This window comes from Drosophila innubila (genome assembly GCF_004354385.1).
Source record: "Drosophila innubila isolate TH190305 chromosome 2R unlocalized genomic scaffold, UK_Dinn_1.0 1_C_2R, whole genome shotgun sequence".
In the NCBI taxonomy this organism is placed as follows: Eukaryota; Metazoa; Arthropoda; class Insecta; order Diptera; family Drosophilidae; genus Drosophila; species Drosophila innubila.
In genome coordinates this window covers 1,203,172-1,228,665 of record NW_022995374.1, presented here as the reverse complement: position 1 = coordinate 1,228,665, position 25,494 = coordinate 1,203,172, and the positions used below count along the sequence as shown (strand labels likewise).

The following is a 25,494-nucleotide window of genomic DNA, read 5'->3' as shown; positions in this document are numbered from 1 at the left end:
CAACTGCCACAAAAAAATACCAAAAATACCCAAAAAAAAAAAAATAATAAACATAAACAACGAAATCAGAATCCAAGCGCATTTGTATGCCTCGCCACACATGTCGTATACGCAATATTCACTTGACCAAAAACCAAGCTAAAATAAACTAACTAAACAAACAAATTTCCACACACACATGAGTAAATAGGGTACATGAAAGTGTGGCCCACACACACACATACCACAACACACACACACATACCAACACACACACATACATACAGGGACCCAGCCGCGTGGCCATCTTTTAAAATGACACACATTTCATATTGCAAAAGCCCCCTCTCTCTCTCTCTCTATCACACACACACACACACACTCACACGCCCCCTTGTTGAACTTTTAGGTGCAGTTTGCCATAAAAAAAAAAATAATACTACCTTTTATCAAAATAATAACAAACGAAAAACGAAGCAAGAAAAACTAAAAATAATTCAAGAGAGTTAAAACAAAAATAAATATATAAAAAATTAATTTACTATTACAAAACCTTATTGTAAATTAAGCGCAATGAGAAAAAGTGTTGAAACATTTGAATTAAGTCACAACTTGTAGAAAAACAACAAAATCAAATGAAATTTTTACAAAAATAATTTTAAAAAATAAAAAAAATATGGGGCCAAAATAGTCCGTAAGTGTTCGGGCAAAAATCGCTTTAGTTATGTTCTAAAATGTACAAAACAGAAGAGAAAACTTGTTGTTAATATTAAAACACATATATATATATATATTAGACATTACATAAATACCTCGTGCTTAATTGTAGTTAATTAATTAACTTATCATTTAGAACAAGCTCAAGTATTTGAGAAAGGACGCGTACGAAAACAACAACAAAATACCAACAACTAAAAGTAAAACTAAATACAACAGCAACAATTACACCAAGACAAAACTACAATACACTGATAAAAAAAAAAACAATAAAAACAAGAGAGTTGAATATTTAAATATTTGTGTATTAAAATCAACAATTATAAACACTTTGATTTAACTAAAAACCTTCTTAAATGTCACAGTTAATATCAATATCAATTATATAGTTAAGTCCAATTTTAAATTCAAATTACCCTATTTATTTAAAAATTCAATCAGAATTATTTTAGTAATTTACTTAAGTTCAATGAATTATATTCATGAAATATTATTTTATTATTATTTTAAGTTTTGTATTATTAATATTATTTTTAATTCAACTTAAAATCAACGTTTAAGCATTAATAAATTAAAGTTGAATATTAAAAAAAAAAACTAACTTTATTTAATTTTTAATTTCAACTTTTTATAACCTTCTACAATTTATTTAAATAATATAACAATAAAAACTTAAAACTAAAACAACTTCGTTTATTTTGTGTGTATATTAAATTTGTATATTTAACTCTTAGAAACTTTTATTGAACTATTATTAAAATTAAAATTGAAAACTATTTTGTATGTTAATTAAATTTTTATTTTTAACTTTTTTTATTCTTTTTCAAAATTTATTGAAATATTCCTATGATATTAAGTGAAAGCTTAAATTGGTTGCATATAGCAAAGATTTAAATAAATTAATATATAGGTAAAGTCATATTTTTTATGTTTATTAAATTTTTATTTTCAACATTTCTTGCTGAAAATAACAAATAAAAATAGCAAATACGCATATGTTTTAATTTTTATTTTATTAATATTTTTCTTTTTTGTATCTAAAAATGTTGAAGGCAAAAATAGTTTAATCAAAGTGAAAAGGAGATTTATATTGCACAGTGTAACAATTAATAATTATAAATAAATAAATCAACAGTGAATCAAGTAAAAACTAAACACGAACTCGAAAACGAAAACGAACTCGAAAACGAACTCGAAAGCGAACTCGAAAAACATTGCAAGCACAAACAACAAAAAAACAACAACAACAACCAATTTGAAATCGCCCATTTCAGATGTACAATAACTTCACGGGTGCCGGAAGCGGAAGCCCACCACTGCCAGACATAATAGGACAATACTACGGCCCAGCCGGATACGGAGCACCGCTGAACGGAACAGGATCGGGATTTGGATCGGGATTTGGATCGGGATTTGGATTGGGATCGGGACTGGGCTATGGCAATGCCTATGATCTATATGGTCCAACGACATCCAGTGGTTATTTGTACGATCCCACAACAGCGGCCGTACAGCAGTTGTACGGACAAACGTCACCGATACGCCGTAGACGGTATAGCATTGCCGGACTGCCATCGGCGACCATGTATAACGATGTTTACGGCTATCCGGCACCGCCAATGCAACAAACGAGCTCCTCAAATATTGTGAATCTGTTGAATGAGGCGCACAAATCGATATCACGCTCATCGCAGATATTAAATCTGAGCCATCAGGCCAGACAGTTGGGTCAATCGCTAGGTCAATCGATAGGTCAAACGGTTGGTCCACTTGTGACGACTCCACTGTCCGGCCGTGTGGTCTCCAGTTATCCCACACTGCATGGTGGTGACACATCGCCGCCATATTTAAACGACAACCTGCTGCAAATGTCGCAAAGTTTCTCATCTCAGCCAAATATGTATTTTCAACCGACGACGGCGACAGCGACGCCGCAATTGACGTCGACGTCGACGCGACTGCGTCCTGCGTATTCTGTGTCAAATTTAATGGCAGGGTATCCAGGCAGTTGTAAATATGCAGGGTTGCCAGCCTATCAAAGTGATTTAAATGCAGCCTATGGCTGCGGTATGGGCGGTATAGGTCAGGGTTTGGGTCTTGGCTTACCCATGTCACAGCAGCGTCATCTCATGTCTCACTCACTGCATGCCTCAAATCCCGCCATATCGCAGTATTATACACAACAACAACAACAACAGCCAACTGCGTACAATTTGCATCAACAGTTTGCGGGCGTTCAGCAGCAGCAACAGTTGAGTCAACAGTTGGGTCAACAGACACAGCCACAGCCACACTCTCATATACAGGCCTCGGTGCAGCAGCAGATGAATCCGCAGTATCAATATCATGTGCATTCGCACCAAAATCATCTGCAAACACATCCGCTGGCAGCGTTGGCCCAAACAACTGGCCCATTTGGTGGCACGTTGGCGAGCAGTGCACGTGATGCAGCAAATAGTACAGTTGGCACTGCCTATGATAGTCTGCATCATTCGCATTCGCATCTGTATCCGCATTCGCATTCGCATCCGCATCAGCATCATCATCCGCATCATCATTCGGTTGCGTCGTCATATCCACATACGTATGCGCAACAGCAGCAACATCATCATCATCAGCAACAACAACAGCTACAACAACAACTGCAGCAACAACAACACCAACAACTACAACAACAACATCATCATCATCACTTGCCATACTCGAAACTAGACTTAGATTATCCGAAACTGCCGCAAGAGCATAAGCGACAAGTAAGTTTTAAATTTGACGTAGACACGCTATCCCTAGATTCCTAGATCATTCGATAATTATCGATATTAATCGTTGATCGATTATCGATTATCGATTACTCAACAAACATTACAACAAAATTCAACTAATACTCGTTACGCATCATCATCATCAACAACAAATTTATAAAAACAAATACGTAATCCGTTAACGAATCTGAAACACCATTTCAAAAACTATATATACAACTATCGATTCTAGCTATCGATTTTATATATATGCATATTGAAAATCGAATTGAAAGATATATATATAAACAGGCTTGTTCTACGAATCTCAGTGTTCCTGAAATCAACTTTTAAATATTTTCAAACAGGTTCGATAAAATTTAAAAAATATGGAAATAAATTGCATTTATTTTTAACCATGAAATTGTATATTTCATTAAATTAAATTTATTTTTAAATTGAAATTTGAATACTTTTTATCGTTGAAAATATGCTCATTATAATAATATTAAATGAAATGTCTGTCTGTCAATTTTAGTGCTTAATTGTTTATTTTCTAAAATTCATCAAAAACTATCTTTAATTAAATTTGAAATAATTTTTTGTGAAAAGATGTCAGTAAAAAATGACATCTTTGAGATAAGAGGAACATCTCTAGGGATTTGTGAAACTCGCCTGATAATGCATTTTACGCTTTCCTTCTCCTCTCACACTCCTCATGACGAAAGTTGTCACAGGCCAGCGACATTTGCAGTGTGCGGTTCTCGTAAAGAACACCAAATATTATACATACTATATATATAAAGATATACTATACTTATATGGTATATCGACTAGAATTAGCCTAAGCAAAGAACTATTGTTTTCATGTGCCATTTTAAAGTAGCGACATAAAATTAAAATTAAAAGAAAAACAACAAATTTAAAACATTTTTTTATTGGGTTTTAGTTTCTAGTTTCTAACTTAGCTTGTTGTTAAAATTTTATTTTTTATTCGTCGTTGTTTTTTTTTTTTTAATTTTTTTGCATAGAGCACTCAGGGCAACTTTTCCGAGAAATTGTAAAAGAACTGTATAGAGATATTGATGAGAAATTCGTTTGAAATTGAAATTTGAACAACTTTGCTCTTGACTCTCAAAAGTAAAAGACTGTAAATAACAACAAGAAAACAAAGTGAAAATAAATGATATTTACTCATAATTATAAAACCATTTATATATATATAATTATACACATGACAAAATGAAGAAATGATGAAATATGTAATGAGATTTACTTTACTTTATTTGATATTTAAAATAATAATAAAAATATGTGTTAAGTGGAGCGAGAATGAGAAACAAAATGAAGCTTAAAGTTATTATTAAATCAAAACCTATATTAAAGTAATCGATACTTAGATACATAATATATAGCAAAATTGTTAGTGCAACTCTCTAAAGAACAAGAATTACTTAAAAAAAAAAGTCTACCTAAAACTACAAGTGAACGTTTCCTGGCCTCTCACTTCCAATTTAGCCAAGCCTATACCCAATCAACCTACTAACTACCTACACCTATACCTATACCTATACCTAATATACCAATTACCTATACCTATACCTATACCTTTACCTATATTAACCTAATTAGCTTAATTAACTACAAATACTAAACTAGACTCCAATTTACCAAGTACTCGTATTTGCATAATAAATTAATTGTTTTTGAAAATTACTTTAATTAGACCCAGCCGCCATCTTGATTCGGTTAACTGTATTTTACGTTGCGTCTAACGGTCAAATCTCACTCTTCCATCAAAAAAAAAATAAATGAAATTAAAGTTATCGTGTGATTAGCAATGAAGGTCAATTAAGTATGTGTAAACATGATGAAAGTTCTATGTAAAAATCATAAATAGATGGCAAAATGGGAATGCAAATCAAGAAAATTTAAATTGGGTATATTAACAACAATCTGGCTGGTTGTATTAGACCTATTTCTTTATCAGCTGGCCAGTACTCATAGGTGTGTGTGTCTAACACAACACTGGTTGCAATTTCAAAAAAAAAAAATCACATATATAGAGAATCGAAAAGCAAATAAACGAAGAAGCATTCAAAATGTGTCTATGCAAATATTATACAAAATAATAAGATATAATATTAAATAAAAATGCAGCGAAAACAAATGTATTATCTATTGTACCATGTACTAATGTTCTAATATTATATTCATACTTATTAATTAGTATTCCAACTGAATATATTTATATAATTATACATCTATATACATACTTATATATATATACTCTATATACTTATATCTAGGTGCTTTTTATCTCCAAAAGAAAGATCTCAACTTTTATTTTTGTGTTGTTTTAATAATCGTTGTAGTTTTTTGGCTCCAAAAATTGCGTTCAAAAAACACTTTTGCAATATTTTTCTCAAAGAAATTAAAATTGTTTGTTATAGCTTAGTAAGTTATTAGTAATCAAAAAAACTGGAGTTACTCTAATTTATCTTTTATATAGATACGTATAGCATAGCATACCAATTGTAGTTTTATTCGTACATCTATCGAAAGTCGATCGATATCGTTTATAGAAAGAGCTAGACGTATACAATACGATGGCCACGCAATAACAAAAAAGAATATAAATAAAAAAGAACTATCGTTGTGTTCATAGGAATCTTTAACTAACCAACTAACTAACTACTACCAATTTGTATTGTATATTTTTAACTTGATTTTCCAATCTCATTTTTGATTAATCCCTCAAGTGTAATCGCTCTCTAGTCTTAAGGAAGGATAATAAGCTTAACACTAGCCAATTGAAAGCATTTATGTCAGTGTATAGGACATACTTAGACATACTATCGCAAATACAAACAAGTATAAATACGTAGATACATCTAATTTCCATAAACCAAGTTTTGGTAATGACAGAAAAAAATTACACATATTTTATAAATAAAATCCATTATTTCTTTTTAAATTAAAATTTCATTATTTAAACATGTGTTTTTGTTTGACAAACCAAACAATTACTTGACATACTGTACTTAAATCATATTTAGATAGTTTACATTCAATTAATTATTTGATTTTGTCTTAAACTTTTGATGAACCGTGAGAACTTTTGACAAGCAGATGGCATTTATAATAATATAATGAATGAATCTTGAATATTTATACTTAATATTATACTACGAATATAACAAAAACAACAACAATATTGTACTTATAATTATTAACTACTCCAGCGATATTATATATATATATATAAAGATATATTTATACACTGATTTGTAATTGTAAAACTTAATTAAGATTACTTCAGACTTTAATACTTAACTTCTTTGAGTTCGAACTCGCAACTCGTAACATGAATTCGATATCGAATTATCTGTTAAACTTAAACTAACTCTTAAGCATTATAAATGAACAAATTTCGAAAAGCAAAAAATAAAATTTAACATGCGAACAAACCGAATGGATAATAAGCCTATATATAGTTCAGGTGTAACTAACTACTGACCCCTACTAACCTCTACACCAACACACACAAACTAACACCCACACACACACACACATAAATACACACACACACACACACGAGTCTTTTTATGGGGCAACGACTTTTGCAGCCATTTTACATTCTCACATTAACCCCACAATTTCAATGTGTTTTGCTCGCTCTGACCACGCCCACATTTTGCCCATTAAACATCGCTCATACGACATGTATAACACCATTGTACACAATTGCGCCGCAATTTGCACCCCAACAAAAACTTACAAAAAAAAAAAAAAAAATTTTTAAAAAAGTAGGCAATCTGCAGTTGTGTTGCAATTTTTAAAATCATGGTCTGTCTTATATCTTATATCCTTTCCCCCGGCTACACTTATTCAATTATCCGTGCAGTTGGACGAATTCCGTCTTGAAATACAAAGAAGGGATCAAGAAATTCTGGCGATGGCGGCCAAAATGAAAACGCTAGAGGAGCAGCATCAGGTAATTGCCATCGCAATCACAATTGTTAACATCTTATCCAATGCACAGTAAACATAACATTTCGTTAGGACTATCAGCGGCACATAGCGGTGCTCAAGGAGTCGCTATGTGCCAAAGAGGAGCACTACAATATGCTGCAGACGGACGTCGAGGAGATGCGGGCGCGTCTCGAGGAGAAGAATCGTCTCATCGAGAAGAAGACACAGGGCACACTGCAGACGGTCCAGGAACGCAATCGTTTAACGAGTGAATTAACCGAACTCAAGGATCACATGGATATCAAGGATCGAAAGATTAGTGTATTGCAGCGCAAGGTCAGAACAATAACAAATGGCAATATCACAGGTCGCAAATAACAGTCCACACATATTTTCAATGTTGAAATAATTGAAGTCTGCTCGGTTTTTCTCTTAAAAAAAAAAACCCAAAGTGCCTGAGCAGTAACAACTTTGTATAACACTTTTCTACAAGCACACGCAAAAGGGCTCGATTTTCAGCTCTGTTTTCAATTTTTTATTTAACAAAAACACAAAAGTGTCGAAGCGGTAACAATTTTGTAGAACACTTGTCTTTAAGTTTAACTAGGTTTTTTGTGCTTTGTATTGAGCAAAAACCTAAAAGTGCCTGAGCAGTAACCACTTAAAATAACACTTTTATCCAACCTTAAAAATAAATATGTTTTTGTTTTTAGAGCAAAGTAAAATAAGTTAAACAATTTTCACTATCGACCTTTCTATAAGACACTGCATACTGAAAAATTATTGTCTATGAATGATTGTCTTTAAAGAATAATTATTTTTGGAACTAGAAGACTCTATTAAATTTCAATGCTCATCAAAAAACATGTTTAAAAAAAAAAAAAAAAAAAAAAAAAATTTGCTAGGCAATGAAAGCGGAATTGAAAGTATTTAGCGTTATTTGCGACCTCAGGACAATAAACAACAGACAGACCGACAATCTAAAAGAATCTCGAACTCTCATAGATTGAGAACCTCGAGGACTTGCTGAAGGAGAAGGACAACCAGGTGGACATGGCACGTGCTCGACTCTCCGCCATGCAGGCGCACCACAGCAGCTCCGAGGGTGCACTGACCAGTCTGGAGGAGGCCATCGGCGACAAGGAGAAGCAAATGGCCCAACTGCGCGAACAACGCGATCGGGCCGAGCACGAGAAGCAGGAGGAACGAGATCTGCACGAGCGTGAGGTGACCGACTACAAGATGAAACTGCGTGCCGCCGAAAGCGATGTGGAGAAGCTGCAAACGCGACTGGAGAGAGCCGTCAATGAGCGGGAGCGTCTCGAGATCAAGCTGGAGGCATCGCAGAGCGAACTGGGCAAGTCCAAGGCGGAGCTAGAGAAGGCCACCTGCGAGATGGGACGAAGCAGTGCCGACTGGGAGTCCACGAAGCAACGCATTGCACGACTCGAGCTGGAGAACGAGAGGCTCAAACACGATCTGGAGCGTTCGCAGGTACTCGTGCATTATGACCGGTTCCCCAGCGATAACATATCGATAAGCTATCAATATATTCAGGGATCGCAATTATAAAATTATGCAAAAACAAGAAATCCGAAAATTACTATCCGGATGATTGAAGAAATTGTAGATTTTATGTGGATGGACTAAATTTTGTTATAACACTTTTTTTTTAATTTTTTTTTATCTACATGTATTAAGAAAACCTTTGTATTTTAAATTACATTTAGAATTATCGGAAAACATTTTGAAACTTGTATTTTATATAAACAAATTCAACATAAAAATTTTAGATCAAAAGTAATTATTATTTATTAAAATAATTTATTATTAATTTTGAATCACTGCGATCCCTGAATATATCTATAAGCTATCTATCCATAATAATAACATAATATCATAGACCATAACCATATACCTACATATGTATGTGTTCCTCTGTGTGCATTGTACATATAAGTAACAAACTAAAATGCTATTTTAATATCGATTGAAACTAAACGATAACGATAATAATATCATAAATATTACTTTAACTATTTACTATATATATGCCTCTATGTGTGCCTATTATATTTACATGTACACTTACAACTACTACTATTGTAACAACAACAACATCTCGCATCCCAACAACAACAATCAACAACTATTTATCACTCTACTATATAAAATAATCAAAAAAAAAACAACAACAACATTATTTAAACAAAATAGATGCAGCTAGAAGAACAGACCACATTACACAAAGTAAGCCTATTGCCAAAACCTACCTACCTATACTATCTACCAATCTACCAAGCTAATCGTAGTGCCTAAGTTGTGCTTGTACTAACACCTCGTATTCCCCCCGTTCACCCCTCTTGTATTCAGTAGCTGCACACTTTAGTTAACACCATAAAGCATCTTTTTAGCATCTTGCATTTAGTGTCAGCAGGACTTTTATTTTTAATTGATTAAAAAATTTATTGTTCAAATACTCACAATTTAATCGTAAAAGTTTCTGATAAGAATCAAAAGAAAGAACAATTATAAAATAATAAGAAAAACTTTTCTTTTTTTTTTAATTTTATAAAAGCATATTTCTTTATTATTAATAATAATTCTTTAACAAACTCAAATCACATTCGGTGTTTTAAAAACAAACCTTTTTATGCACTTAGTTTGTTTTAAAATTTATTTTAAAATAAAGCAGGGAACGTAACATTGATCATTTTTAAAATAAAAATTATAAATTAATGTTAATTCTTATAAAACAATTGAAAAATAACTCTTATGAAAAAATAATTTGAGTTCAACTTTTATTTAAAAATATTATCAAAGTCTAAAATAAATTAAAGGCAGAACTTTTAAGAATCCCAGTTTATTAAATTATAGTAAAATTGGAAACTCATTAAAATAATAGGTATTTTAGTTAATGCGTTTTATATTTCGTGACAAATTTAATATACCCTCTGCAAGAGTATAACAAAAGTAAGGTATTTAGTTAACATTTCACTTGATTTGTTAGGATCAAAACAAAAACTTAAAGGTCAGCTCGTTTAGCTCGTTAGCACCAATGACTAATCACCAGTTTTAGCCAATAAACACACATGTTTTAGCCAGCTAGCACATTGCACCATTTTATCCCTGTCATATAGAAGTACAGCAACAAAACAGCACTTAGTATTCGTATTCGTATTCGTACTCATATTCGTATACAGTAACGCCACACGAGGTTTTGATTTAATCTCAATTACACTTACACGATTACAAATTAAAGTGCATAATTCAAGTGGGGGGTATTCAATGTAATGGAATATAATAAAAAAAAAAAGGGGAGGTGTTTGTAATTAATTAAGTATGCCCATGCAATTTCTCAATTTTGAATTTGGTTTTAATTGTCGCTGAACATGCATATCGTACTCTATATCGTACTTTTTACAGAATGTACAAAAGTTAATGTTCGAAACGGGCAAAATATCGGTAAGTTGGCCAAAATAGATAACTTGGCCAAGTAGAATTAGTTAAAGCTGTCAAATCGCTCACTGCTAGTCAAAAATCTGCCAACTGCCATCAATCAAATTGCCAAAGTTAATGCTAAACATTAAGTATACGCCATGTAGACATTGTATAAAAAAGGCTTTGTTAGGCTGTGGGAGTTAATAACTTGAAATATACAGCAAATTAGTTAATTTTGTAACAAAAAAGACAAATAAAAGACAACAAACTATGTTTCAACTTTAAAGCGTTAAATGCACTTAACTATAATCAAAATCCCAAATCAAACTCATGCTCATTATCCAATCGGAATCACTTCAAACAATACACATAATCAATCTACAGTATGTCAAGATTCTGAAAATAATCTAATATTAAAAAAAAATAAAAAAAAAAGTATGTGAGTAAAATATAATAATTTTTGGACAAAGAAAACAGTACACATATTTTATTTTTAAACTCACATATTTAATTGAAATGCTTAAAATTTAAATTTAATTTTAAAAATTTACAGCCACGAATTCATATTTTTCCCCATTTTTATTTTATTGCAAATAAATTCTATTTGAAGTTTTAAGCAATTAATTTTCAAACAATTACCTGAACAACTGTATATCGAAGCTGTGTAAACACATTACGTATACGCAACATATACCCTTCTGTTGCCTTCCTGCTGAACTCAAATTGCTAATGTTATACTTGTTTACATTTTAATGTTATTGCTTGGTAGTTGCACCGTTTGAAATGTTAATTAAATTCCTCAGTGTTTACTTAATACTAATTTAATTGTTTCACGTTTCGTCTTTAATAAAATTATAATAAAAAAAGACAACGTTTGGACGCACTACCATGACGACGTCACAGGAGTTGGATCGGGCGCAGGAGAGAGCTGATAAGGCAGCTGCCGAGCTGCGACGAACTCAGGCCGAGCTGAGAGTGACCCAGGTACGATTCCCCATTCAATATCATCCTCTAAACTCTATATATATATATACATACTCTACATATGATTATGCATAAAGTGCTCTTTAGTTAGTTGTCTGCGTGTTATACGATTTCTCGCAAGATTTCATGTCTCTGTGTGCGTGTGCTAATTACAAAAATATAAATATTGACAGACAACAGTCTTCTACTTCTATCGATTGTTCCATGAACTATATACACGATATATATTTAAATATACTCGTACATATGCATATGTATACTACTTTCTACTGCATTAATATCTATATATATATATCTCTTCTTAAGTCACACATTCAGCTGTCTCATTGCTGGCACAACAACAGCCACCACACACAACTACACACTCACACACAACCAATAAAAACAAGCACACATTTGCACCTGCAATAAAATGAAACACAATTTGAGTGTATATAAAATTCAATAAGCAAAACAGTGTCTTAAAAAATATTAATATATATAAAAATTTTTAAAGAATATACATTAACGTTGCTAGTTTAGAAATTATACGGAATATCAAATATTTTAAACTGATATTGCTAGCTGATCTGTAGAAATATAATATATCTATAGATTTAAGAATTCAATTTAAATAAGAAATTATTAATCAAAATTCTTTTAAAAAAATTCCTAAGAAAAAATATCTTATCGCTTTTCTGTAAATTTAGAAAAAGTTTGAAATGCTATATTTTTCAACTTATCACATAGCTTTTAACGTAAAAGTAAAAAACTAAATTGAATCATAATTACAAAAAATTACCTATTATTATCTTGTATTTCTCTAAGCTGTTGAACAATGTATACTAAAACCTAAACTCTATCTAAACCGTTGTGCTTACATTCATTTTCTATAGGGCGAAACTGAAAAACGTTTTGTGAGTAAATGCTTATATACAAAAAAAAAACAAACATAACCAAAAAAAAAAAAAAAAAATACAAAACACACAAACAACAAGATTTTAGTAACAAAATACAGCAACTAAAACATTTGATAACAAATTAAAGCAAATAAAAAGAAGACATACTCCTATTTGAATATTTCAAAAACTATACAAAATAGTTGCCATCTATAAATGTACATCCATAATTGTCATGTGTTTTATTTACTGTAAAGTTCAAACTACTCGTAACTTGCATTGTCTTACATACTAACCTACATAAAGTTCTCAAACCTACACATAAATAACCATATAAATATTTATATACAAGCAGTAAGTCAAGCAATTGTGTTGACAATATTAAAGAAAAATTGCAGAATTTTAATAATAATAATTTTAATTACAGGAAGAAATTAAATAGCCAGTAAATAAAAATATTTTTTTTTATGTTGTCAACACAATTACTTGACTGACTATACATCCATTGACATTGTAAAACTACCGCTTTGAGTGAGCTCATATCAGCCTTATTATTCTCTCTCATCGATCCGAGCTTCGAGTGTGTCTCCTGCATGATTTGTGTGTAACTTAGTCAAGTCCCAACACAAATCTTTCAAATAAAATATACTTAATAATACTATTCAATTAAGAAATGGCATGCAATCTGTTTGGAAAGGAACCTTAATGGTCACAAAATCTCAGAGGACAATTTTTCGGAGTCTCAAAAGTCGATTGTCTTCATTTTAAATCGAATTCCAACAAAATTGTTATTTTTAGGCATATTTTATAAAAAAAAAAAAATTATCTTTAAATAAATTTCTTATGCCATTTTCAATTTAAAAATGAATTTATTTTATTTTAAATTTTTGAAGCCACAAAATTGTTAATTAAAAATTGGTATATTTTATACAATAAATACATTTATACTCGTATTAAAAATGTGAAGATGCCCAACAGTGAGCATAATTTAAATCTTCCCTATTCCTAATTCTTTTTGAAATAACAAAAGTGACAGTCCAAAGTTCAGATATACTAATCTTACTGAAGTACATAAGGTTTTACCTGACAAAACTTTGTCGTTGAAAACTGCACACATACACACACATGGAAAATCAGTCCGGACTTGAAGCCATTTACAACGTGACTTGGGCAACTGTTTTCTAAGAGATTCAGCAAAAGTTCTAAAACTTGCGCTTGATTTACCTAAGCTGCTAATTTCTTGTACACAAATACACACAAAAAACTCACACACATCTGTACATTATTCACACACACACACACACACACACACACACACACACACACACACACACACACACACACACACACAGTTTGCCTTAAAAGTCTTTGCCTTACTTTGATTTAATACTTGTAGCTTTACAAAACACAAACACACATTAATTGTCTTTCTCTCTCGCTCTCGCTCATTGTGTTGTTGCACCCAAGCGCCACCTATCGTTGTCACTTTGCCTGCTCTCTCTCTCTCTTTCTCTCTTTGTCGCTCCCATTTGTTGACATCTGTCATGAGTCATTGTCAATTCGCTTTTGTGCTCAGCCTCGCAGCATTAATCGCTCGCTCTAGAAGTTGTTATCGTAATCGTTATCGTTATTGTACTCGTAATTATTAACTTTAAGAACTCGTACTATTGTTGTTTACCTTTGTCAGACAGTCAGTCAGTCAGTCAGTCAATCAATCAATCATTTAAGACCCTCCTCACATGGTGTCTGTAAATAATATCCGTATCCATATCCAATTTACCCCCCAATAACCCAACAATCGTACAATCGATAATCGATAACACCCAACATCCGATAATGAGCAGTCAGATGCTGAGCGTGCACGCGAAGAAGCCGCCGCCCTGCAAGAGAAACTGGAAAAGAGCCAGGGAGAAGTGTATCGTCTCAAGGCGAAACTGGAGAATGCCCAGGGTGAACAGGAGAGTCTGCGCCAGGAGCTGGAGAAGGCGCAGAGCGGCGTCTCACGTATACACGCTGATCGCGATCGGGTAGGCAATACTCTTTTAACCAAGGCTGCAAACCCACCCTATAAAATGATCTACCCTTCGAACAGTTCCATTTCTTAAAATTTAGAGATTCCATTCGGAAAAAAATATTTACTTAAATTTCATAATCTTTTATATTTTACTAGCTTACTATAATTTTATTTTGAGCTCGCGAACCCCTGCTCGCTTCACTCGCCAACCCCCGGATTGAATATATTAATTATACTTAATTTTTTTTCATAAAATTGGGGCGAAAATAGTGAAGGTTTGCAGCCTAGATTAAACTCTCTCCAATGTCCCACATAAGTACAAACTTACCCCCTTCACTTGCTTCACTCGCTGTGCGCAGGCATTCTCCGAGGTGGAGAAAATCAAGGAGGAAATGGAGCGCACTCAGGCAACGCTCGGCAAATCGCAGTTGCAGCACGAGAAGCTGCAGAATTCGCTGGACAAGGCACAGAACGAGGTCGATCATCTGCAGGACAAACTAGACAAGGCCGGTGTCGAGAACCGACGCCTCGTGCTCGAGAAGGAGAAATTAACCTATGACTACGACAATCTCCAATCGCAACTCGACAAGGCTCTCGGACAGGCAGCTCGAATGCAGAAGGAGCGTGAGACTCTCACGCTGGACACGGATCGCATTCGTGAGAAGTTGGAGAAGACGCAGGTATGCAGGTTGCCCCCTCCAACCCCTTCTGTCACCCACACACATACAGCAGAAGAAACCATACACACACACACACTCATGCGTAGATCTTGTGAACTTGCCTAATCGATGTCTGTGAACTGTAACTGTATTGTGTTGTGATTAATCCCGAAAGAATCCCTTGCAAACACTTACCACCTTACCATCTTAGCACACAATAAATACACTGATGAAAAACAAGTGCAACCTCCATAGGAAAACTGATTTTATTTTTAATAAACATTTATATTTCTTCTTTAAGTTTTACATTAAAAAAAACAGGTTATTGTTTATTGATATCTATATACTATATTATATCCAGACTTACTCATTTATTAAGAAATAAAGTAAAGTTTTCGTAATTTCTCAAATATTAAGCCATAACTTACTTCCGTTTTAAGATAAACTCGATTTTGTTACAAAATATAAATATATTTATATGTTTTTTAAGATTTACTTAAGATTTTTAGTAAAGTATTTGACATAATTACCGAAATTATCAAGTAATTACATTTTGAGCATTGAAAAATATTTTAAAGTAATCTGTTAATATCGTCTCTAGTAAATCCACAAAGTTTCAAGGTTTTAATTTAAAAATTAATTTATTGTTGACGAAAACATTTTATTAAAATGTACAGTATTTAGTTTTCAATTTTTTATATAAAATTAATATTTTTAATCTTCTTACAATTAAATTCAAACGTTGCTTGTTTTTCTCAGTGTATACACACACATAAAAATATACTCTGCATCATATAAATATATAGTTATATACATAAATGTACTTCCTACGCATACATATACCTATACGTATATCTATCTTTCAAACTGTCTGTGCTATGCGTGTGTGTACCCATGAAACCACCCATGAATATATACCGACAATCAACCTGAACAAAAAAAAAAAATAGATGCAGCTAGCGCGTATACAGAAGGAGCGGGATCAGTTCTCTGATGAACTGGAAACGCTCAAGGAACGATCGGAATCATCGCAGACATTACTGATGAAGGCCGCACGCGATCGGGAGGCGATGCAAACCGATCTGGAAGTGTTAAAGGAGCGTTACGAGAAATCCCATGCCATACAACAGAAATTGCAGGTAATTTTTCGATGCATTGATGACCCAACAAATGAATCAAAGAATGAGGTACACGCTTACAAAATTGGCTTTCTATCAAAATCTAATCTATACCAAAAAAATATACTTTCTACTCTAAACTAATACTAAACTAACAATTATATAATCGAAAATCGCATGAGAACTGAAAATGGTACTGAAACCAGTGAAATTGGCTGTTTGTAAATTATATTGTAGCTTCGTTCAACACATGCTTTTGGCAACAATACCTACTAATTATTAAATATTCAAATATTAATACTATTACTAATACCAAGTATTAACTTATTTGATTGGGTTTTTTTTGGGGTTTCCCGAACTAAAACAACAGTTTTTGGATCATTTAATACTTGTTTTAAATTCTCCTAGTCTTTTATACATTTAAATAGTAATATCATTTCAGTTTAAAATGTAAATTTTTATTAATTTTTTTTTTAATTTAATTAATTTGTCAAAAACAATTTTTTTATTTACTTTTTCTCTTTTCCGTTTTTTTTTTTTAATTTTATTTAAGTATACTTTCCACATTTTAATTTATTTTAAATCTTTAATTGCTTTATGTAAACTATTTTTAATTGATATTAAATAAATAAATAGAAAAAATTGTCGCTGCTTTGCTTTTTTGTTTTTTTTCTCAAACTATCACTACAATTTTGTGTCTCTTTCTCTCTTTTTGTTCCTGTTTTGTAGATGGAACGCGACGATGCTGTTACCGAGGTGGAGATACTCAAGGAGAAACTGGACAAGGCGCTCTATGCCAGCCAGAAACTGATCGATGAGAAGGACACCTCCAACAAGGAGTTCGAGAAGATGCTCGAGAAATACGATCGTGCTCAAAATGAGATCTATCGATTGCAATCACGTTGCGATACCGCCGAAGCGGATCGTGCCCGTCTCGAGGTCGAGGCGGAGAGATCCGGTCTGGCTGCCTCCAAGGCACGCGAGGATCTGCGCAAGCTGCAGGACGAGAGCACACGATTGCAGGAGGCCTGCGATAGGGCGGCTCTGCAATTGAGTCGGGCCAAGGAGTGCGAGGATAATGCACGCAGTGAGCTCGAGCACAATCGCGATCGCTTCGATAAATTGCAGACGGACATACGACGCTCGCAGGGGGAGAAGGAGCACCTGCAGTCGGAACTGGAACGAGTATCGTACGAATTGGAACGCGCACATGCGGCACAGACCAAAGCGGGCGCCAGTGTGGAGGCGGCCAAGGAGGAGGCAGCTCATTATGCCGTCGAATTGGAGAAGATGCGCGAACGATACGAGAAGAATCAAGTGGAGCTACGCAAGCTGCAGGATACGGACACCTTTGGCCGGGAGACGCGACGTCTCAAGGAGGAAAATGAGCGACTGCGCGAGAAGCTGGACAAGACACTCATGGAACTGGAGACGATACGCGGCAAATCGCAATACGAGTCCGAATCCTTTGAGAAATACAAAGATAAATACGAAAAGATTGAGAACGAAATACAAAACATGGAGTCGAAGCTACACGAAACCAGTCTGCAGCTGGAGTTGTCCAAGGGTGAGGTAGCGAAACTCCTGGCGAATCAGGATAAACAGCGCAGCGAACTGGAGCGTGCGCACATTGAGCGGGAGAAGGCGCGAGATAAGCATGAGAAACTGCTGAAGGAGGTCGATCGTTTGCGCCTGCAACAGTCCTCGGTGAGCCCCGGTGAACCGGTTCGTGCGTCCGCATCATCGCTGTCGATCTCGGCGGGCGAGCGGCAGGAGATCGATCGGCTGCGTGATCGCCTTGAGAAGGCGCTGCAGTCGCGCGACGCTACCGAACTGGAGGCCGGTCGCTTGGCCAAGGAACTGGAGAAGGCACAAATGCATTTGGCCAAACAGCAGGAGAACACTGAGTCCACGCGCATCGAATTCGATCGCATGGGCGCCGAATTGGGACGTCTGCATGATCGTCTCGAGAAATCCGAATCGGAGAAGGAAGCGTTACGATCAACGGCAAATCGTGCCGGCGGTAATCCCCAAATCGAAAAGCATGTTCAGAAACTCGAGAGCGACATTAAACAGCTGGCCATGGAACGAGAACAACTTGTGCTGCAGCTGGAGAAGAGCCAGGAGATCTTGATGAACTTCCAGAAGGAGCTGCAAAATGCCGAAACGGAATTGCAAAAGACGCGCGAGGAGAATCGCAAATTGCGCAATGGACAACCCGTTGCTCCAGCCGCACCCGCCGAACTACAGGCCATGCAGAAGGAGATTCAAGCTCTACAGCAGAAGCTACAAGAATCCGAAAGAGCCTTGGCTGCCGTTGGACCCCAACAACAACAGCAACAACAGGCAGCGGCAGGTGCAAGTCGCGAGGAGATCGAACAATGGCGAAAGGTCATCGAACAGGAGAAGAATCGCGCCGATATGGCCGATAAGGCGGCCCAGGAGATGCACAAGCGCATACAGGTGAGAGAGAATGCCAATTCTACAAGAATTGCAATATTAAAGTCGAAAAAACTGAAAAAAATATTGGAAAAAATGTATAAGTGATAAGTAATTTCTACCTAATAAAAACAACTGCATACTTTTAGGTGATTGTATTGAAAAAATAACATTATTAATAACTTTGGTTAGCTATTACTCCCGTTCTACTTGTCCGATCTTGCTGTGGTTAAGAGATATTATAGATAATATTAGTAGATTACGTTAATTACCATAAAAACTGTATGGTCTTAAAAACTGTGGCTGTGGTGGCTTTTCGCGATTTGCGGGGGCGGAAGGGTCGGTCAGAGTCGGACGGACAGACGGACATGGCTATATCGACTCGGCTGTTGATGCTGATCAAGTATATATATACTTTATAGGGTTGGACATGCCTTCTTCTCTCTTTTACATAAATTCCAACGAACACAATATACTCTTATACTTATTTTTTAAGTAACGGGTATAAAAAGATTGGGAAAAAGTAATGGCATACTAGAAAAGCTCTAATTTCTAAGGCAAACTTAAAAATATATTACTTTTTACTCAACCCTATAGATAATGGACCAACACATCAAGGAACAGCACTCCCAGATGCAGAAGATGCAGCAACAAATGTCGCAAATGACGCAACAACAACAACAACAGGCAGCGCAGCAACAACAGCAACAAACGGCAGCAGCAGCCGCCGGCAGTGGCATCGATGCCAAGGAGTTTGAAAAGGTCAAAGGTGAACTGCAAGCCGCTTGCACGGAACGCGATCGATTCCAACAGCAGCTGGAACTGCTCGTTCAAGAGCTGGAAAAGAGTCAGGTAAGCAACAACTACAAACGATACGCCAAACAAAAACTTAAACAAAAAGGAAACATGTATAACTTTGCCAAAACTTGACCGATTTTCATGCGGAATATCGTCTTGATCATTATTTGGTCCCTAAATTAATTCGGTATACAAAAGTAGTTAACAACAAAAAAAAGTTTGGTTTACCTCATAAGCAACGTATAGCTATACGTCCAGTATAGGCTAAGACATACCCATACACATAAACATGTATAACTTTGCCAAAAATTGACCGATTTTCATGCGGAATATCGTCTTGATCATTATTTGGTCCCTAAATTAATTCGGTATACAAAAGTAGTTAACAACAAAAAAAAGTTTTGTTTACCTTATAAGCAACGTATAGCTATACGTCAGGTATAGGCTTAGACATACCCATACACATAAACATGTATAACTTTGCCAAAACTTGACCGATCTTCATGCGGAATATCGTCTTGATCATTATTTGGTCTCTAAATTAATTCGGTATACAAAATAGTTAGCATGTAGAACTTTGCCAACACTTTATCATTATTGATCTTGATCATTATTTGGTCTCTAAACTTAGGGTCTCAAACTTGTCGTAAATTCTTTTAAATGGAACTTCCCCCTTTGTTGCAGATGTCGAACCAGGAGCAGGCAAAGCAGCTACAGACGGCGCAGCAACAGGTGCAGCAGCTGCAGCAACAGATTCAAACGTTGCAGCAGCAAATGCAGCAGCTGCAGCAGGCTGGCAGCGCGGGGGCAGCGGCAACAGACGTGCAACGGCAGCAGCTGGAGCAGCAGCAGAAGCAACTGGAGGAGGTGAGAAAGCAGATCGATAACCAGGCCAAGGCCACCGAAGGCGAGCGGAAGATCATCGACGAGCAGCGCAAACAGATCGAGGCGAAGCGCAAGGATATCGAGGACAAGGAGAAGAAAATGTCCGAGTTCGATGTACAGCTGCGCAAGCGAAAGGAGCAAATGGATCAGCTGGAGAAATCCCTACAGACTCAAGGAGGCGGCGCCGCGGCAGCGGGAGAGCTCAACAAGAAGCTCATGGATACGCAACGGCAACTCGAAGCGTAAGCTATCATCTAAAGCGCTGTTAACAAGGCTCCAACTAATCTTCCTTTGTTTAATAGGTGCGTCAAGGAGCTGCAAAACACAAAAGAGGAGCACAAGAAGGCGGCAACCGAAACGGAGCGACTGCTGCAGTTGGTACAAATGTCACAGGAGGAGCAGAATGCCAAGGAGAAGACCATCATGGATTTGCAACAGTGAGTACAATCTATAATCGATAGCACTGAATAGCGATAGATAAGCCAGCTATCAACGGGGAATAGCAATTTCTATAGATATTTCTTAAAAATAATAAAAAGCGGCATTACTTAAAAAAAAAAATCTTTAAATTTCGTTAAAAACTTTTTAAATTATGTGTCTTGATGCTCATTAAACAGTATTGTTGTTAATCGATAACACTGAATAACGAGCGATAACTATCGGGAGCCAGTTTATATCTTACTCACAGCAGGGAAGAGGAATTTAAATAGATCTTAACAAAATATAAAATTTTCATAGAATAAAACAAATTTTAAAATTCATATAAAAAAAAAATCTTCATAGAATACAAAAAAAAATTTAAATATCACTTAAAATTTTAGAAAGAGTATTAGTAGTATTATTATTTATAAAAGGCTTTGACAATCAGGAATTAAATATTTTTCCTCTTAAGGGGTTGTCGATTAATCTATAGATCTCTCAAATAATAGAAAGCATAAACAATTGTTAATTAGATAAAAAAAAACAATAATCCGCCAATATATACTCCTATGTTTTTGAATATTCTCATATACAAATAAAAAAAGAAATGACGCGTACTATCTGAATTATGATATCTTTAAATATATTTAAAGACAAATTGCTATTACACTAATTTCTTATCAATCTGATTTTTAATAATAAATATATTTTATATTATTTCAGAGCCTTAAAGATCGCTCAAGCCAAAGTCAAACAAGCACAAACACAGCAGCAACAGCAACAAGACGTGAGTTTAAATTATATTAAAATAGAATGAATATTATTGAAAACTGAATAAATTTCAAAATGTAGGCTGGACCCGCTGGCTTCTTGAAGAGCTTCTTCTAAACAGAAACGGAAACGAAACCCACAAAAGAAGCAGAAGAATGAATATTTACAAAGCAAATAGAAAAACAAAAAAAAAAAAAAAACAAAACGAAACCAAAAAAAAACAAGTAAAAAGCAAAATGAACAACAAACAGCACTGTCTACTATTTTGTATACTACCGATACCGACTATGCAGTATTTCTTCTACTACTATGTACCACACACACACATATACACAAATACACACACACACACACACACACACACACACATTTGTAAATGACATATGTAAATGCAAGAAAATTATTTGATATTTATTGTATTGTAATTAGGTTGCCGCTATACTCAAATTATGGATGCATTTATGTAAATGTCAGTCAGAACGTAACACGTAACACGCTACGTAACATCACGTTACGTAACGTAAGGTCACGTAACTTAGTAACTCTTTCGAACTTATACTTAACTCAATGTATACCCTTAAATGCCACTTTTACGTATACTCTATCTATCTCTCTTTCACACACCCAAATCCCAGACTCACGTACTATATATTTGTCTCACTTTTACACAGTCGTTGTCCCTCTTTTTCTCTCGCTGTCTCGCTGTCTAGTTACCTGTTGACTTGATCATTTTTTGTAAATTTGGCGATCGTTGCGCTGTTAAGTAGACTACACAAAAGTTTACACGATCAGCGATAGCACGATAACACGATATCAAGTAAAGTTTCTCTCGGTACCGCACGTTCGATAAGAAAAAATCCCATCATTAGTTTTGCATACGGCGCGAATGTGATTCACAAACAACAACAAAAAAGAATAGAAATCTAAAGCAAAATTAATAATAAATAATAAATTATTTAATATACATAATTAATTACTACATATAATAATAATAAAATTGTTAGGCGCTGATGACGTATACATAATTATTAAATTACATATTTGTAGTTATCGATATGCTAGCCTCTGTTATAGTTAGTTAAAACTGAACAATTGATGAAGACGAAGTAGAAGAAGAGATCACAAATACATGCCACATACAGAAAAACATACTTACCTACACTGTAAATACAGCATAGATGCATTTATCGTAATAGTAATTGAACAATATGAATACAAAAATATACAAATACAAATTAATAAAATGGTAGAGCAATAATTTATACTAAATATATATATAATCCATGATATGAGAATGATATGACGATATTTCTATATATATATATATACGATTATCTGTATATTTTAGCTACTTGTATGAGCATTACGAGTATATTTATTATATATTGCGTAGCCTTTAGCCGTGTACCAAAGAATAAAAAAAACAAAAAGCAGCAAAAATAACAAAGAATTAATATACAAGAAATATGCCTAAAGATTCGAATTATTCAAATAAAAAATAAACTATTGAAATTGGAATTCTATTTTAATTAGTTAAAATATACATCTATCATACATTGCATACACCTACAACATCTAGTTAAATTTCTACTCTGGACACCATACTATCTCTCTTAACTGAGCGAAATGAGCTTTGAGGCGAATCTAACAGTCGATAACTCTCAATTAGTGTTATTGTTATCGTTTATATATATTCAAATATATAACAAATTTAAATAAATGATAACATTTTATAATTTTAATATTATTTATTTATTTATTTTTTAACAAACTACATTTTTATCACTGCCAATGTTTCCGATTAGTAAACAATTTCAATAAAAATTATGCGTAGTTAAATTATGTTTTGTGTGTTACGCATTTAATTGTATAGAATTTAGACATTAGTTAGTTTAATAGGGGAATATCCCTATTATTTATTTGTTCCAAGCCACAAAAAGAAATAAACAACAAGCCCATGACATTCAGAACTCAACAACAAACACAATCATATCAACAATTTGCGAAACATGACTAAATATTCAAATAAAAACACTCACAGTTTGAATAATAATTCATAATTAAATAAGTTAGTTTTGTGTACGTAGAGAATGCAGTCTTTGTTCTAGTCCCACAGCTACATCATGACTATGGAGTTAAAAATTAAATTGTTTAATCGATAGTTAATCGATAAGTACATACATATACTTAAACGACCAATTAAAATCGATTTGTCGCTGCAATATTAGTTTGAGAACAAACCCTCATAAGCATTATTAGTCCAAGCTAGATATCGATTTATGCAAAAAAAAAAAATTAATCGTTGTCGTTATCGCTACCGATATCGTTATCGTTATCCTTACCACCTAAGCAATTAGGCAAAAAACAAAGCATACCCTGTTATTCACACCTGTATCAGTCAGTCAAGTACTTTAGAGAATATCGGGTACTTGAAAGTGTATTCAGTCTATTCGAATGGGTACTCGTTTGTATTCATGTTATGTTACTTCAATTTTATGTTACGTATATCGTTAGATCTGAGCAACGTGATCGAATGAATGGGTGAACGAATGAGTGGAATGAATGAGTGGAGTGAATCTATTCATTTGATTCACGTTCGCTTTGTGTACATAACTAAGGGCCCCCCATAAAGTTCCTAAACTAGGAACGACGGGTAAAACGCATTAAAAAAAACGAGTTGCAAGTCAAGTAATAAACTTAAATAACGGTCAAACGACAAGTGTGTACATACTACAAAAAAATATACGATAAATATTTATATAAATATATCGATATAAACATCTATAAATATATATATTTAAAGAGTAAGCATAACAGCAGCTGTATTATATATAACAAGACACATACTACTACAACTAACAAAATACTACTACTTATATACATATATCTCTCTATATATATATTCTTAATCCATACCATTATCATCAACAACAACAACATCAAGTACAGTTTAATCAAGCAATTTAAGACAAATCAAACTAAAAACAACACAACCAACAAATACACAACAATTGACAATATATATATATATATATATATACTATATGACACACACAAACTACACACAGATACTTACACATACTACGACAACTCAAAAGTTTAACAATAAAATAAAATCTGTTGGAAGCCAACATATCGGCGCTTAGAGCAAATGATTATATAGGTAAAATATAATATTAAAAATTAAAAAAAAAAAAAACAACATAGCATAGCACCAAAATTCGATAACTTGTTTAATCGATAATTCAAGAATATTATTCATTGATTTCACTCACTCTCGAGTTCTTTAAATAGAAATGAAAAAACACTTGCCTTTCGACTATGAATATGAACAAAACTAAGAACATTATAATTATTAAACTAGATAGTTTCAACAATAACTGGTACATTGTCTATATACATACATATATATATATATACATAAATAAATAAATATACTGTAGACTTAACTTCAAAAAAGAGAACACACTTTAATCATATTATCCCCGCCGTCGTGTACCCAAAATTACAAATTATTAACTTAAAAAAAAAATAAAAAACGTAAAAAGTAAAAGTCGTACAAGAAAAGCTTCAACATTTTCTATACAACAACAACAAAACTAGAAATTCTAATATGTACATAAACACTGTAACAAATTGTATGCAATAAATGTAGTTTGTAAAGTAAGGAAAATT

General features: G+C 33.9%; 1 protein-coding gene across 1 annotated transcript in view; it reads left to right on the top strand.

Annotated features, from left to right (window-relative positions):
• The window catches only part of LOC117782835 (trichohyalin), a 53,134-nt gene extending 30,406 nt beyond the window's left edge, over positions 1-22,728 (top strand). Inside the window, exons 8-22 of the mRNA XM_034619885.1 lie at positions 1,971-3,449; positions 7,345-7,434; positions 7,503-7,748; positions 8,418-8,906; positions 9,630-9,662; positions 11,721-11,837; positions 14,560-14,742; positions 15,089-15,409; positions 16,339-16,527; positions 17,236-18,969; positions 19,543-19,797; positions 20,428-20,870; positions 20,931-21,065; positions 21,772-21,835; positions 21,901-22,728. Of these exons, the coding sequence (XP_034475776.1) occupies positions 1,971-3,449; positions 7,345-7,434; positions 7,503-7,748; positions 8,418-8,906; positions 9,630-9,662; positions 11,721-11,837; positions 14,560-14,742; positions 15,089-15,409; positions 16,339-16,527; positions 17,236-18,969; positions 19,543-19,797; positions 20,428-20,870; positions 20,931-21,065; positions 21,772-21,835; positions 21,901-21,936 (5,814 nt within the window). The 3' untranslated portion in view covers positions 21,937-22,728. The remainder of the gene's footprint in view (positions 1-1,970; positions 3,450-7,344; positions 7,435-7,502; positions 7,749-8,417; positions 8,907-9,629; positions 9,663-11,720; positions 11,838-14,559; positions 14,743-15,088; positions 15,410-16,338; positions 16,528-17,235; positions 18,970-19,542; positions 19,798-20,427; positions 20,871-20,930; positions 21,066-21,771; positions 21,836-21,900) is intronic.
• Positions 22,729-25,494: the final 2,766 nt, after the last annotated feature.